Consider the following 17,350-nt stretch of genomic DNA (forward strand, 5'->3'; position numbering starts at 1 on the left):
TCATCACAAAAAACAGTGACAATTTGTTGTTGACAAAGGACAGCTGGACATATAAAGGGCCCCATTACCTTCAGTAGCTTAAAGCCTCCTTAAACCTAAATCCGGCCCTGGCTTGGACTTACAAACAACACTGTCATGCCTTGCAACCCGTTTGAATTTTGGGTAGTTCGGATACTCACCCACCATCTCGGTCTTCTGCTTTGCGTTATCATAATCAGCTCCAGACACCTCAACCTCTACGAAGGGGCAAACAATCCCTCTTCCATTTTTCGGAAGGTGTCGTGCCCCGAGGACCTACGCAGGGCAGGTAGGGAAGACAAAATTAGGCCATTGCTTTGCACGGTTTGAGGAATGGCTATGCACACTGCAGCAACAGGCCCATTCCTCGATCTATTGAGGTAACTCCAGCACAGACAACATTTTCAAAACAAACAAACAAAACGTTTCAACCATTGAAACTAAATACAATTGGTTGTGGCCCCTGGACAGCTTTCTCCAACAAGACATAGTAAGTCTGTTGAGAGCCAACACCTATTTGACAGGTGCATGTGGTGCAAAAGTGATGCACGGGCAAACTGAAGAACTGGGGACGAGTTTCATCCCATCCCCAGGAGGCTAAGGTTGCACAAACAAGAGGTTTACTCTCGTCACATGGTGGGTACAGAACTGAAGTCTACACAGGATCTGACTTGATGGCATTAAAAATGCAGAAATGAAGGGGAAACTTTTACAGGCATTTGGCCATCTGATATCTTATGAAAGAGCCTAAAGTCGCTGGCCCTGATCCCATGTACACATGTCTGGGCGGAAGCCCCATCGGATACAGTTGGACTTACTTCCAAGCAAACATGCACAGGGACTACACTGCGAGTCTCACTGAAGCCGCTGGAACAAGTTAGTCATAACTAACTTAGTCCCATGCTTTCAGTGGCTAGTTGATCATGACTGAATTCCAATCAGCATGAACAACCCTAGATAGGATTTAGAAATCTTTTGTCCTGCCTCTCATATGCCCTTTTCATTCTAAATAAAAGTAGAATGACAACAGAATGACAGAATTGGTGGCGTGTGCCAGGACAGGAGCAACAAACAAATCACACTGCTCTTTGCTCCCCTGCTTTGCACTTGACTTAAATCATGAAGCCAGTGTCACAACAATGCTTTTACATTGAGCCCCAGCTAAATACAGAACACATGAGGTTTCCAAGTGGAGGGTGCCACCTATGGGTGGCAAAAGGTTGCATGCCATTTTTCTGCCCCCATAGAATTCCCCTCCGCCCCCACACCGTGCAGTCCTGGTGCGCCTCTGCTCCCTTTTGTCATCTATTTCAAGTCAATTTGCGCTGCTGATTTTTTGCCTGGGTGGCATTGACTATTTGGTTCCATCTCTAGAGGGCTACTCAGCACACTGATGTAAGATGGTCCGTTGTTATTCCGGCTGAGACAAAAGCACCTCCGGCTCAACATTTGGTGATTTGTTTGCTAGGAGAGAAGAGCCTTAGCTTACAAAATTACTGTTATTATTTATTAAATAATACCGCCCTTCATCTGATGATCTCAGGGTGCTTTGCAAGATAAAATACAGGATAAAAATCACAAATAATTAAAACAAAAACAAATCAAAACAATTACCCCTGCCCCCACCAAAACAAACACGTTGAAAGGGCCGTAGAATATTAATCAGCCAAAGGCCTGGTTGAAGAGGAACGTTTTTGCATGGCACTTAAAGGTGTATAATGAAGGCACCAGATGAACATCCCTGGGGAGAGCATTGTGCAAGTGGGGAGCCACTGCAGAAAAGGCCCATTCTCGTGTTGCCACCCTCCGGACCTCTCAAGGAGGAGGCATTTCAGTGCATGGTATTTGTATGAAAAATGAAAAGGGGGAAAAATATTTCAGCCCAAGAGTTGCATTCCCTTGTGGGCAACTTTCTCAGGGCTCCATGCTGGTGGTGGGCAGGGCCAGAGGATCAAGTAGGTGGAGAAATAAATGTATTACACACACACACAAATGCACACAATGTCTCTTCATGATGTAATGTAGCAGTATTCTGAAGGCGGGGGCTGTAGGAGAAGGGACATGTCCACGCAAACCAAAGTCAAAATAAGGCTTTGTTATAGCAGGCATGCAGAGAAGAGCATAACACACAAACCTCAATGGAAATGGAAAGCGGCTCCACCCCCCGCAGAGTGCTCTTGTCAAAGGGATCAAAGATGTCATCCCGCATGTTGCCCGGTTGCAGCATGAAGCCACATCGGCCTCCAGACATAAACAGGGCCTGATTCATCTGCATTGGCTTATCTGCAAAAGCACAGGGGGCTTAGATGAGGAACAGCTCCAGTACTATGCAGTACAATTAAGGACACTTCAGGGCATAACACCCGTGTTCAAATGAGGCCCCTAAGGAAAGTCAGTGCTAACTGGCCAGCTCACAAAACGCTGAACACCTCCGGTGCAGTTTCTTTTAGAAGGCAAAGATAATTAACCATACTGATAATGCTGCTAGAAGGGCACAGTAAAGTATCTGCCGCCACTGAAAGGCTCGTTACAATTGAAACCTGAATAGGCTGAGGCAATATCGTGGTTACTTTCAGACTTCAACACATGCATGCCCATTCCCACATTTTGCAGCAAGGGTAGCCAAAAGGAGGAGGAGGAGGAGGAGGAGGAGGAGGAGGAGGAGGAGGAGGAGGAGGAGGAGAAGAAGAAGAAGAAGAAGAAGAAGAAGAAGAAGAAGAAGAAGAAGAAGAAGAAGAAGAGTAGTAGTAGTAGTAGTAGTTTGGATTTGATATCCTGCTTTATCACTACCCTAAGGAGTCTCAAAGCGGTTAACAATCTCCTTTTCCCTTCCTCCCCCACAACAAATACTCTGTGAGGTGAGTGGGGCTGAGAGACTTCAGAGAAATGTGACTAGCCCAAGGTCACCCAGCAGCTGCATGTGGAGGAGCGGGGAAGCGAACCCGGTTCCCCAGATTAAGAGTCTGCCGCTCTTAACCACTTCACCATAATGGCTCTCAAAACAGTTTCATCCAGGCTTCACTGGACTACAGTTCCCATCTGGGTCAGCATGATGGGAGTTGTAGTCCAACAACATCTGGAGGTTGCCATGTTGGCTACCCCCAGTTTTAAGGTTATATAAATTTGTTCTGAGACAGCATCCTAGCTACGCTGACATATGTAGCAACCCAGAACAATCCAATTTTTTAAAAAACTGCTAACATTATTTATTTTTTTGATTTGTGCACCTCCTTTCATCCAAGGACCACAGGGCTATTCACAACATAAAAATACAATATGAAAAGACAAAATATATAATAAAACAAAAGCAGAAGCAAAGGAAAGCAACAGCCCCCCTCTCCCAGACACATTTCAAAGGCCACAGAGTATCAGCCAAGCGCTTGGTTGAAACGTTTTTGACTGCTGCCTTAATGAAGGCACCAGGCGAGCCTCACTAAGGAGAGCATTCCAGAAACAGGGAGCCACTGCAGAAAAGGCCCATTCTCGTGTTGCCATCCTCCGGACCTCATGTGGGGGAGGCACATGAAGAAGGGCCTCAGATGATGATCTCAGGGTCTGGGTAGGTTCATATAGAGAGAGGCAGTCCTTGAGGTATTCTGGTCCTGAGCCATTTAAGGCTTTATAGGTAAACGTTCAAATGAAGAAGAAAACATAGCCCAACTCCCAATCATAAGCAAGCACAAAAAGCTTTTGCCCTTTATAGTATAACAATGCAAACAGTTGGACACCAGACCATACAGAAGCAATACCTTTTTCCTGCAAAGTAGACATGCCCTAAGTTGAGCTAGACAACCTTGTGCCGTCCAGCTGTTGTGGACCATAACTCCCAGCCAGCATGGCCAATGATGGGACTTGCAGTCCAACAACATATGGCAGGTACCATGATGTATAATCTTGCCCTAAGCTACGGTCACCACAGAGAGGAACCATCATACCACTGCAACAGCCCAGTGCAAAGGGTCTCTCACCTGGTGTCTGGAAGTTGAGTGCCACCAACTGGCTGCCACAGATCCACATAGGCAGAGGATCATAGTTGGAGGAGTCAAGGCGCTGTCCCTTTGGATAGATGCGGGAAAGCTGTAGCCGGTTATATTGCAGAAACTTCTTGCCTTTGATCTTGTTGACATACTTCTCTGCCTTGGTTTCAGGGAAGGAGGACATGTCTCTGTAGCAAGCCCTGTCTGTGCCAATCTCTGTACAGGAAACAGGGCAGACAATGATATGGGGCAGCCTAGGTCAGAATGATCCCACCACAATATTTAACAGGAGAAGAAAGAGCAGTGGGGAGAGAAAGAGCTTTTCAGTTCCACAAATAGATATGAATATTTCTAGTCTTTCTAAAAACAAACAAATCATTCAACTTCAGAAATCTAGAGCCAATTTTCACATCCATAAAAAATTAAGCCATAAGAATCTATGTCCACTTTTTCTTCAGTGGGATTGTTCAAGTTGTGAATTGGATAAACCAGAGTCGTGACTAAATAGTACCATATTTTTCACACTATAAGACGCACCCTACCATAATACGCACCTTGTTTTAGAGGAGAACAAGAAAAAATATATTCTCTCCCTCTCTGCGCAGCGCCTCTCCAGCAAAGCGGGAGGAGAAATGGAAGGGGCTCCATTTCTCCTCCCGCTTTGCTGAAGGGGCGCTGTGCAGCTTTCCCTCTCTGCACAGCGCCTCTGCAGCACTGAAGAGGCACTACACAGAGAGGGAAAGCTGCGCAGCACCTCTCCAGCGAAGCGAAGTCAGAACAGCAAGAGGGATTGCTGTGCAGCAAAAGCAGCGATCCCGCTTGCTGTTCTGGCTTCTGGGATAGCCGTGCCAAGCCTCTTCAGGGCAGGGGGAGCGTTCCTCCTATTGCCCTGAAGAGGCTTTGCGTGGCTATCCCTGATGCCAGGAGAGCGAGAGGGATTGGTGCGCACCGATCCCTCTCGCTCTCCTATCTTCAGCGAAAGCAACGCAAAGCCTCCTGAATGCAGTGGAAGGAGCACTCCCACTGCGCTCAAGAGGCTTTGCATGGCTATCCCTAAAGCCAGGAGAGCAAGAGGAATCGGTGCACACCGATCCCTCTTGCTCTCCTGGCTTCAACGATAGCTGTGCAGACTGCATTCACTCCATAAGACGCACACACATTTCCCCTTACTTTTTAGGAGGGGAAAAGTGCGTCTTATAGAGCGAAAAATACGGTGTATCCAAGGATAATGAATTTGCAATGATTACAAATTAGGTTTTGAACCAATATAGAAAAGAAATACTATATTGCAACTACGGTGTGTTTTTGTCATGGTTGGCAAACACCTTTCAAATACCTACAAGTGAGAGTTTTACCAATCTACCCTGCCAGATTGGCAATGATTTAGAAGCTTCAGCTAAAACATCACAAGGCTGAACTAATGCCAGTAATCAGCTCTAGCTGCGCAATGGGTCACTGCACAGGATTTGGAATCTGCACATACTTTCTTCATCAAAGGGGACAGGACGACAGTAGATGACCAGCTCAGAAAGCTCGAGCGCTATCTTCTTCCTCCTCTCCATCATCTTGCCTTCCGAAAGCTGACAAAGAATAAAAGACATCATTAATTGTATGGGCGGAAGCACTGGCTCAGGTACACGCTAACAGAATCGACATTCAACGAGCAGAAAACAGCAACAGCAGGACAAGTGGATTTCACTGTGGTTTGAAAAGTGCGTGGAATATTGTGAAAAGTGTGTGCTTTTCTACAAAGGCACATCTTCAAGACAGTCAGCAAACCTCTCCCCGCTGCACTCAATCACTTAAATACATATAGCTGGCAGAGACAGCAGGGAACCAACCTCTTGCAGAGATACAAAACATGATGAGTGGAGCATCTCTATTCTGGTCTGTTACTCTTCGGGCATTCCTATATAACCCAGGAACTCAGATATTTAATTTTATTTTCACATTTCATGCAGTGACCACAAAAGCCTTCATAACAAGTTCCTTAACTTTTGCATCTATGGCTTACAAAAGTTTAAGAGGCCGCGTATCTTACCCTGGCATCAGCAGTTTGGGCGGCTTCACGGATCTTCTTCACCCAGTCTAACAGGTCTTCGTGTGTGTCAGCTGCTACATCCAGGGACCATCGTGTGATGGAAGCCATGCTGATAGAGAAGACAAACATGCGGTTGTTCTTTCCCTCTGGGCGGATGGCTGTGGATGAGGAAGGAGCAGAAAAACAAGGATTAGGCCACAGCCTGCCTCAAGACCCTCACAGACACGATCTATACCAGAGTTATAGTTAAAAATTCTCCATAGTATGTAGGTGGTATTGATAACTGATAAAATGAGAAAGAAGAGGAGATTGAAGAAGGGAGGCAGAGACAACATCCTAGTTGGACTGTTTCTGCACCCCACAAGGCCGGATGCAGACAGACTGTTGCCCCAATAGACATCATCTGCCCTGTAAGAAGGAAGAAGGCAGGCTAACATCAGGGCCTTCTCAAGTTGGCTTGTCCCCTGCTCCCCTGGGTCAATTTTACATGGTGTATCATCATTTGTTTTGGTATTTTAAAACTGTAAACTACTTTGGGTGCCTTGTCAGAAAGGCAGTATATAAATGCAATAAACAAAGTCTCTTTGAAAGAAAGGAAGCAGCAATGGTATTTTTAAGAGGTAGCTTCAGTGAATATCAACCTTCCCAGACCAAGGGCCTACATTTAATCCCTGTCCACTCTGACAGGCAGCGTCATCCCAAAGTCTCAGGCAAAGCTTTTCTGCAAAAACACTACCCAATTCTTATTTATTATATCTTGCCTTTCCCCAACAAGCCCAAGTCAGCTAAAAATGCAGGTTTAAACACCAAATCAACAATCAGTATGTTTGAGAATTGATGTTCAGCAGCAAAGGAGCAACTCAGCAGAATGGACAATGAGGTGTGTCACTTTGCACCAAACAATCCTGTTCCAGGTTTGATCTTCAGAACCAGGCACTGTAGATGAGCGGTCTATCCACTCTTCTATATGCCTGTAAGAATCTTATGTATAAATCACTGGTGCACAGATCTTGCCCAATAGTCAGACCCATGAACTCCAGAATTCCACTGTTGCATGACCATCTTCCCGCAGGCAGGCAAGACCCATGCATTTGAAGGCGGCTTGAAATGAGGCAAAACATTCTCATATTCACAGCCCTTGCTAAATAGCTACCCAGAGAACTGGTCCTGCACGGCTGAGCACTTAGCCACACAAGGCCTTTATCCTGGAACAAAGCCTTGGGAACAGAAAACCTGCAGATTAGCAAGGAAAGGTGGGTTCTAAGGAAATAGTTGCAGCCGAAAATCAGCATCGGTTATCGCTTCTTGCCTCTCCTGCCCACCACATAAAGCATCTACTTACCAATCTGACAGGCTGGTACGTCCAGAACTCCTCCAAGTAGGTCTCCCAATGGACTGTTCTCATCTATCTGTTGCTGGAAGCAAGTTCATAGCATATTACTACATTTCTTCACATTTTAGAGTCTACCCTATCGTGAGAACCTCAGGGGAGGCAATAGCACTCACCCACATAAATGCATTCTGTTTTAAAATAGCAAAGTATTCTAAAAATATTCAAAATGCCTATCCTTCCCTTGGCCTCCCCCTCCATTGCCAGCTGACTACTCCCTGCTTGGCAGCCTCCACCGTCCAATATGATTTGTGGATAGCAAATTAGAGCTACTCAGTCCTCTGGGAAAGGACCATCTGACAGTGAATAAATGCTAAAGAGTAGTAAAATTAATTCTGGATAATATTTAGATTTGCCACATTAGAGGGGAAAGAATTTTATTCCAGCGGCGCTTTCTTCTGAGATACCTGCCTGTGCGATTTCATCATACAGTCCTTGCATAGAGGTGTTAACTGTGAACAGAACCAGGCCAGGAAGGATAACTAACACAATCTTTCTCTTATCCACACACAACTCTGAACTGCAGATACTTGCAGCCATGTATTATTAGTTATTGTTTTCATCACTGTGGCAGATAACAACACTTATTTTATTTCGTAACATTTATATACCGATTGTTTGTAAAACAGACAAAAAACCCCTCAAATAAAGCACTTTAAAATGAATGAATTAAATTTTGGACTACAACTCTCAACATAACCTGACTATTGATCACAATGGCTGGGACTTACGGGAGTTGTAGTCTAAAACACATGAAGAACAACCAGATTGCAGAAGGCCAAATTGAAACTAATATACCAATGTAAATGTATTCAGGCAGCAACAGAAGGCTGTCGGCAATGGACTCTCCCTTCATGGAGTTTTGTAAGCAGAGGTTGGATGGCCATCTTTAGCTGAGATTCCTGCATTGCGGGAGATTGGACTAGATGACCTTGGGGATCCCTTCCAACGCTGTGATTCTAAGTCTCACTGGGCAGAGAGACCCAGAGACAACAACAGCAAAGGTCCTCTTCCACATCCCAGCTGAATGTAAACTAGGTGTTTGTGCGATGCATAGGACAACCCATCTGGAAGATCTTATTGAGCAGGCAGGCTCACGTGGAAGAAGGTGGCCCTTTGGGTATTTAGAAGGCCTTATTTCGAGACCAAAACTCAAGCTGAGCTTTCCCCGGGATCTGAAGCTGAAAAGACTCTGGAGCTCTCTTTCCATCTTTCTCCAAACTGAATGCTCACCTCCCTCTCAGGCTCCAAGCCTGTTGGACTAGCTATTTCTTCTACGTAGTTAGATGGAAACCACAGCTGCTTCTTACCGCCACAGTCTCCTCTCCACCTGGAAGAAATGAAAAGATGCAGGTGCAAAGCCATACACGTTCTACACAAAACTAGTGTTATTTTGTACCAAGGTGATCAAAATGCATTGATTAGAACGTAAATGTTTGGCATTAAGCAGACCAACAGAGCTAGCTAGCTATGCACTAAGCTATAGACCTGCCAGTAGTGGAGTGTGCAGGAGGGCAAAAGAGGATACTCTCTTGTTGATTTTGCCTTGATTCCAAGGAATGGAAATAAGTTACCAAATTCATGCCCTATCATACCACTAGCAGAAACACTTCCCTGTGCCAAAGTGTAAAGTGATCTTGACTAAGGGCTGATGCTGAAGTTCAGTAGCAGACCCTGTATCTGGAAACCCTAGTCCAGGCATCCCCAAACTCGGCCCTCCAGCTATTTTGGGACTACAACTCCCATCATCCCTAGCTAACAGGACCAGTGGTCAGGGATGATGGGAACTGTAGTCCCAAAACTGGCAAAGCAGCATGGCGAGTTTATAATACAAGATGGAGAGGAGAGGGGTGGAGAAGTTGTCAGAAGGAGTTGTAAGGGGAAAGTGGTGGATGGGGGGAAGGGTTAAGTCTCCCTTTCAAATCACCTCTACCAACTCTAGCTGCTTTTCAGCTGTTCAGGAGCAACCTAGGTTCCCAGAGTCTGGGAACCAAAGAGTTTGGCTCTAAAAGTGAGGCGGGTGTTCAGCTTCGCATTTTGCTTGTTTAAAACATATAAAAGGGGGAAGTTCTTTTCAAAAGGCATTACCAGAAATGGGAAAGTCAGCAAACGCCCTGTTGCTACTTGGAGATGTGTCTGGGAGATCTTTTTAAAAGGACCGATCATCTGATGATTAAAGGAAACTCACCAGCCTCCTTCTTGCTTTTCCACATTCTGGATGATGGCATTTTTGGTGAAGGTGAGCTCATCCTCCCGTTGAGCCTTATAGTCAAACAAGGCTTTGACAGCACACTGAAACACATACAAAATAATGAGGCCAGGTGATCATGGCAGAAGCCGAGATGAAGTCACATAACACTTATTCCAGCCTGGTGGAATGCTCTGTCTCATGAGACCAGGGCCCTGCGGGATCTGATTTCTTTCCGCAGGGCCTGTAAGACAGAGTTGTTCCACCTGGCCTTTGGCTTAGAATAAGTTTGATTGTCTCCCCCTCTTTCTTTTTCCTTTCTCCTCCTATGAAGAGATTGCACCCTAATGTTTTAATGTTGTACCTTAATCTTTCAAATTTTATTTTAATCAACTTGTTTTTATTATTGGTTGTTAGCCGCCCTGAGCCCGGTAAAATTATTATTATTATTATTATTATTATTATTACTACTACTACCAAGAAATTCTGCAGAAATCCACTTAAAATCAGGTATCAATACCTGCCTCTAAGTCTTTGTGACATGCAAGACCACCGTGGGGGAAAATATACAGTGCAATCAATAGGACAAACTAATGATTGGCCAGGAATTTGCCCACCTTTCAGACTCCCATTACTAGGAGTCTCTTTCCAATTGTGTGTGAAAGTCAGAAGTTTCCATATGCAAATAACTTCATGAATACACTAGTGCCCGGGGTTTAAAATTTAGTGTACTAATGTTTGCAGGGAGGGTAGGCTTTTACATTAAGGCCCCAATGTGCTAATGGTTTGTTAAGAGCATTCTCCAGACTAAAGATTATGATTTATGATGGAGATATGCAAATGCAGCCAAGGCAAGGACTGATCCACAGGGACCACCATGGTGCTGGAGGGCAATATTAACCCTTCCCCTCTGCATAATTTCCCCAATGGAAGCCACCTCCTCATAAGCTGCTACTTGCCCTGGTAGTGAAAACATATTGGCCACACAAGCAATTTATCAGCTGATCTCATCCCAGTCATATCTCGAGGTACAAGGAAAATACCTTGAAGGTTGGCATAGGATTGGCCTCCACATAAAATCCTGGATTCTGACCTTCGTAGAGTGAACCGTAATCTGGTTCCTGGTGAGCAAAGGAAAGAGGATGAGTCTATCTTTATGTTCAGGCATGGATCACAGGAGTTAGAAGAGGTGGCTAAAGCCACTCACTTATAAGGCGAATCTACAGCTTGGAAACAGGTTGAGTCTCCCCCCACGCTATAGAGTAGGGTAAGCAACTTTTTCTAGCCAACTTGCTAGATTCCTATCTCCCCAACCCTTGGTGGGACAAATTTGGTAGGCAGGTGGGGCTGTTTATCTGTCAATCACCAGGTGTTACAGTGACATCAGGCAAAGCTGTACAGCGGTATCTCGGGTTACATACGCTTCAGGTTACAGACTCCACTAACCCAGAAATAGTGCTTCAGGTTAAGAACCATTAGCTAAAGTGGTGCTTCAGGTTAAGAACAGTTTCAGGTTAAGTGCGGACCTCCGGAACGAATTAAGTACTTAACCCGAGGTACCACTGTACTTTGAAGCCCCAGTTGTTGGGATTTCAAAGCGCAGCACAGAGCTGTTTGCAAAAGGGCTTTCAAACAGCCATGTGCTGCTCCTTGAACCTCCAAAAACTAGAGCTTTAAGATCAGCGTGGGGTTGTTTACAAAAGGCTTTTTAACAGACTAGCACTGCACTTTGAAACTCCAGTTTTCAGAATTTCAAAGAAAAGTTCAGGGCTGTTAGAAAGCCCTTTTGCAAGCAGCCTCACACTGCTCTTTAAACACCCAAAAGCCAAGGGTCCAAGGAGCAGTGCAGGGCTGTTTGCAAAAGGAAAACTACTTCCTCCTTCCAACAGCTGGATGGTAAGAGCATGTCTTAAGCTCTCAGTTGTTCCTTTGAAGCCATGCCAATACTTGTCCTGTACCTGACATCTCATATGACGTTCAGTGTGGTGTTAGTGGGTGTGGTTTGGGGGAAATGGCCTCACAGGTCAAATTTGGACCACTAGAGGGCCAAGTCTGACCCATGGGACAGAGGTTCTCCATCCTTGCTCAAGTAGTGGACATCTCACTGAAGAGAGGATATTGTGGATACCAATAGGCTGGTTGACAAATGCAGGTCGGTCTTCTAGCTAGGCAGTACCAGAGATCCAACTATTCCATTTCCATAGAGAAGGGATAGGGACAAGTGAGAGTGATTTTGAAGAATGATTAGATCCCCTGGCAAGCAAAGACTGGGATTTGGAGATTCCCCACCCCTGTCATAGAGCCATATTCTAGAAAAGCAAGAGCAGTTGCGACCACAGTCCCAGGAAGAACGCACTGGATTCCATTCCTAACACCATACTCACCGCCGTCCCAATCTTCTCCAACATTTCCTCATTAATCGGATACCTCAGCTTCATCTTGCGATACAGCGGGTGCTTCTCGTAGTAGCTGATTAAATCCACCAGGCTCTCAAATTCAGAGTTACCCAAAATGACGGTCTGGCCATCCTGCTGGACTCGGCAGTGCTTTATCTTCCCTTCTGCCCTGGGGAACAAAACAGCAGCAGAACAAGTGATCAGTCATTTCCCAAACAACCACTTAACAACGGCTGAAGAGAGTGTTTGTTGCATGATGATTGGGGAGGGGGGATTTACTTTCCTTCCCTACATTTCACAGCCACGACAACACATATATAAGGCTTCCTTTGAAGGTGACCCGGAAACTACAACTAAACCAGAATGCGGCAGCTAGACTGGCGACTGAGAGCGGCTGCCGAGACCACATAACACCGGTCTTGAAAGACCTACATTGGCTCCCAGTACGTTTCTGAGCACAATTCAAAGCGTTGGTGCTGACCTTTAAAGCCCTAAATGGCCTCAGTCCAGTAAATCTGAAGGAGCATCTCTACCCCCATCGTTCTACCTGGACACTGAGGTCCAGCGCCGAGGGCCTTCTGGCAGTTCCTTCACTACGAGAAGCCAAGTTACAGGGAACAAGGCAGAGGGCCTTCTCAGTAGTGGCATCCACCCTGTGGAATGCCCTCCCACCAGATGTCAAAGAGAACAACAACTACCAGACTTTTAGAAGACATCTGAAGGCAGCCCTCTTTAGGGAAGCTTTTAATGTTTGATGGATTACTGTATTTTAATATTTTGTTGGAAGCCGCCCAGAGTTTTATTATTAATTATTTATTTGTTTATTTATTTATTTATTTAAATATAAGGCAGTCCATGGTACCTGGGAGACAAACTACTCACCGAAAGGAGATTGCATAGGAGTTTGGCTCGCTCCTCTTGCGCACCAGAAAGGCCCCATCCCGTGGCACCCGCATCAGCATGCGCTCTGCCAGAGGCCGGGTGAGATTAGCGTGATACCATCTGGGGGGTGAAAATATTGCAATGTAAGTGAATGTAGCACAGCAATATCCTGGACCCCAGGATTAACTCTGTTTCACAGAAGAATACCAAAAAGATCGAAAGCACTTGGCTGTATTGTTTCCTTTGGAGATTTAGAGCCATTGTGGTTTCGTTGCGGAAGCAGGAAACCAGCTAATGCAGCATCACAAGCCAAGTCTTCCTTTTCACTAGGGGCCAGTGCAGAAGAATGTTTCCACTGTTAAGAGGTCAGAAACAGACCACATATGGTCTGTGGGTCCTTCTCTAACATACAAATCCAATCCTTCCCTGTGGCAAATCCATGCTTAAAGGTGACCTCTGCACACATCCCAGCCATGGTGAATGCTAACTAAGGCTCCAAGCTGATCTGCACACACCAGTCAGGATAACCATGGTTAACCTCCAAACGGATGTAGGCAGGTTTTATGCTTAGGGATTTTGTGGCACAATGGGATATTGCAGGCACAAATCTCAAGAATGTTAATTCTCCAAGCTCTTAAGCAAACTTGAAGGAAAGGAAAATGTGGTCCTTTGGCTTCCTTCCTGAGCTCTGCTCAGCTCCATTTCATTTCTCTGCATCTCTAAACTGGGGATCCATAATAGTTCAGAGGTAGATTTTTATTAAAATTAAATGTGTGTCAGCAGGGAAGAAAGCTTTGCAGCTTTAAATAAACAGTGCAGATGAATTTAATGTAAGAGAGCAGTTTGAGCATTCTAGAATACCATTCAGATTAGACTCTTTGGAGACTTCTGGGCAATTTGTCTTTTATGTTAACCAAGTTGTGGAGAATGGCCTGAAAGCACCAGATTTGTGTGTCTGTCCTGCCTTTCCAATGAAATGTTCCAAGGGCCCACATAACAGGATGAAAATTCAATAGTAGACAAGCACATAATATGGAATAACAGCTAAAATAAGACAGAGATAGCAGGTTAAATAGCATAAAACTATGACACTGTAGTTCCTCTTCTGAAGCAAAGTAGGTTAGTAGGGCAAGGATGGGGAAGTGGTGGCTTTTCAGATATTTTGGGGCTATAACTCCCATCAGCCCCAGCCATTGCACCAATGGTCAGAGATGATGGGAAATGATGTCAAGGGACATCCATAGGGCCACAGGTTCCCAACCCTGCAGTAGGGCAATAGAACTGACCAAAATAAAACCACTCCAATTAAGTGTGAGCTATATCCAAAACTCTGTGAGTTAAACCACAGAGCCTAGGACTTGCCGATCAGAAGGTCGGCGGTTTGAATCCCGGCGACGGGGTGAACTCCCGTTGCTCGGTCCCTGCTTCTGCCAACCTAGCAGTTCGAAAGCACATCAAAGTGCAAGTAGATAAATAGGTACCACTCTGGCGGAAAGGTAAACGGCATTTCTGTGCGCTGCTCTGGTTCGCCAGAAGCGGCTTAGTCATGCTGGCCACATGACCCGGAAGCTGTACGCTGGCTCCCTCAGCCAATAAAGCAAGATGAGCGCCGCAACCCCAGAGTCGGTCATGACTGGACCTAATGGTCAGGGGTCCCCTTTACCTTTACCTATATCCAAAATCATCACTCAAGGTGCTAAATTCAGGCTACAATATTCTTGAGTGATCGCAGCCCTAAGGCAACAACTTTATTGGAATTCTGACACAAGCAAAAGGCCAAAAACGCATTGGCTTACTCCTTGCTTTCATGAGCGTTGGTCTGTGGCACAGGTTCAGTCAGCCTCATCTCAAATTCATTGCATCTGAGTGGCACCTGCTGATAATGAGTGATGAGGTCATAAAGACTGTTGAACACCAGGTTATCGGTGAGGAAGAATTTGGGGCTGCCAGCATCCTGCCGGGAATGGATCCGGCAGTGTTGCACTTTCCCATTGCGCCTGCATGCAAGAAAAACAAAGGTCAGCAGTGAAATCCCACGTGTGTTTACACAAAATAAGCCCCAGTCTACTCAGTGTAGCTTAGTCCTTAGTAAATGCATTTAGAATTAGAGCCTAAAATTGCTTTTTAAAATAAAGAAATATTATTTTAGTTACATTTCCCCCCCAAACAATAGCGGACACACTGCCTGAAAACATGAGTGTCATGTGAAGAGTGAAAGTTGCTTATTCGGTAGGGTGGAATAGATTGGGATAGGTTGGTAGACCTTGAGAGTATCCAACCAGCTCTTTGCATGGTTGTGCAAACAACAGGTGGTGAGCAAGAAAGGGGAGAAACAGCAGCACTCAGCTGACGAAAAGGATGAAGCAAAGGCTGCTTGGGGAAATTTCAAATTACACGAAAAACTAAGACCAGGTATCCAGTAGTGTGTGGACTTCAAAAAGCCTGACCTAAACTTCAGTCCTAACGCTACTTATCTTGGAGTAAGCCCCACTGAATATATATGGTTAGAACTGTGCTGTTAAAATGTTGGCATTAATGTGTGTGCATTTACAGGAACAAGTTTCTACCCCTCAACATTAAAACCTCGAAACACCTTCGCAACTACTGCTAAAGCCTTAGAAATCCAAGATGTGGTATGCAACTATTCCAGTAATCAAACAGCAGGGTTCCTTCGCACAGCAAAGCTTCCTGTTCAATCTAGTGACTAACTTCCAAAATGCAATGGACTCAGCATGCTGGCTTTGGATGTGAAAGACAGGTTCACATCCCTTCTCACAGCAATGCATCTCAATGTGTGGCCTTGGGCAAGTTACCATTGTTCTCAAAGATGTGAGGTCAAATAATGTAAACACTGCATAGAATTCAACAGCAATGGTAAGCTAAATAGTAGCACACACACACACACTGCTTCTCAATCTGCCATTAGCCATCTTTTCCCAATTCCTACATAAATTGAATGAATTATGTATCATCCAAGTATTTGCCTAACAGGCAAATTCCATGAATCTTCTGGCGAGAGGGAGAGAGAGATTGTGTACTGCCTCATATCCATTAACCTGTGTCTTTCAGTTACACATCTAGTTACAGAGATAACTGAAGGGTGGATACCATACCCAAGAGTTTCTTACCAGAAAGAAAGGGTGTAATCGCCAACAAAGGTCTCACTCTCTCGCACCAAGAAAGAACCGTCAGGGGCTCCTGTCTCTATGCAGTACTCGGTCAACAGCCTTTCTGCTATGTGGCGCCCATCACGTCCGGCTCCCAGCTTGCCATGGAACCACTTTTCCGTGGAGTGGAGTTCAGTGCTGTTGCTCACCTAGTATGGAAACCAAAGAAGGCTTACCAGCTTAGTTACCAGAGCCATACTACATTGTCTTGAAATTCAACTTCCTCTTCCCAGTAAATCTCCTTCCAGATTTCAGGAATCTAGATTCAGCGCAGGAGGAGACCAGTGTTCTCAGGAGCTTCAGAAATACTCCTCAATGTGCTATTATACCATAAATGGCATACAGCATAAATGGACAAGCAAACTCGAGAGAGACCAAGGGGCATGCAGCCTCTACATCTAACAACAGGCTATAACCAGTATTTGTGAAAACAGTGCACTCATGTCAATGTGCAGGCAGCTGCAGGGTACCATATAATCACAGCTTCACAGGGGATGTTCAATGGGGCCCTTTGTTTATATTTATTTTTGGTGGGAAGTCAATGCATGTTTATTTTGGGATTTAATTTGCTGTTTTTCCTTCTTTTTTATAGTGGCCTTCCTGTTCACCATTTTTTTCACTGCATGAAGATGGGCTTTTCTAATATGATGAGGAGTTCAGTGTTAAATTGGGCCACTACTAATTAACAGAGGGAAAAGAAGACATGATTGGTCTGGCTTGCTTTTAGCCCTTCCAAAAGCGAATCACCATAGCACACTATCATCAATCACTGGATTGAGGGTATTTGAATGAAGATGGTATAATAAGGGAAACCCACTTTCAGTCTTATTTGGTTTGTTCTTTAAGTTTCACACCAATAGGGCATCTTGCGTCCTTTATCACAATACAAAAAATACTGCAAATGCCCATAATGTTCATAGGTGTTTTTTTTAAAAAAATCATGACTGTATTTAATGAATATTTATCTATGCTGCTCAAGGTACAGTGGTAGTATATACCGCCGAGACAGCTGGCTACTGGAAAGGAGGGTGATGAGGCAGCAGGTGCAATGCTTGCTCCTATACTTGCACCACACTGACCTTCTCACCACCTCAACTCTTCAGGTAAGCACAGGTAATATGGCTGGTGGGATGCTAAGTGCACAGTGGTGCCCACCTCCAGCTGCCACTGCTCCATATGTCGCACCCATACAAGCACCTTCTGATGTAGGAAGAGTCATTCCTTCCAGACCTGAATGGCTGAGAAGCCTGAAGATCTGCAGCAGCTCAGAAGAAAAATTGTGGCAAGTTGT

At 45.0% G+C, this 17,350-nt stretch overlaps 1 protein-coding gene across 2 annotated transcripts in view; it reads right to left on the reverse strand.

Moving 5' to 3' along the window:
• The window catches only part of PLCG1 (phospholipase C gamma 1), a 94,912-nt gene that overhangs the window by 6,838 nt on the left and 70,724 nt on the right, over positions 1-17,350 (reverse strand). For both annotated transcript variants that reach the window (XM_081009207.1, XM_081009206.1), the window contains exons 16-28: positions 16,021-16,208; positions 14,689-14,889; positions 12,893-13,012; positions 11,999-12,179; positions 10,658-10,735; positions 9,615-9,718; positions 8,660-8,756; positions 7,379-7,451; positions 6,037-6,194; positions 5,479-5,575; positions 3,987-4,211; positions 2,153-2,301; positions 180-294 (exon numbers count right to left, since the gene is read on the reverse strand). In XM_081009207.1, coding sequence (XP_080865333.1) covers positions 180-294; positions 2,153-2,301; positions 3,987-4,211; positions 5,479-5,575; positions 6,037-6,194; positions 7,379-7,451; positions 8,660-8,756; positions 9,615-9,718; positions 10,658-10,735; positions 11,999-12,179; positions 12,893-13,012; positions 14,689-14,889; positions 16,021-16,208 — 1,786 coding nt within the window. The remainder of the gene's footprint in view (positions 1-179; positions 295-2,152; positions 2,302-3,986; positions 4,212-5,478; positions 5,576-6,036; positions 6,195-7,378; positions 7,452-8,659; positions 8,757-9,614; positions 9,719-10,657; positions 10,736-11,998; positions 12,180-12,892; positions 13,013-14,688; positions 14,890-16,020; positions 16,209-17,350) is intronic.

The sequence above is a fragment of the Podarcis pityusensis genome (assembly GCF_964106645.2).
Source record: "Podarcis pityusensis genome assembly, chromosome: 6".
Taxonomy (NCBI): domain Eukaryota; kingdom Metazoa; phylum Chordata; class Lepidosauria; order Squamata; family Lacertidae; genus Podarcis; species Podarcis pityusensis.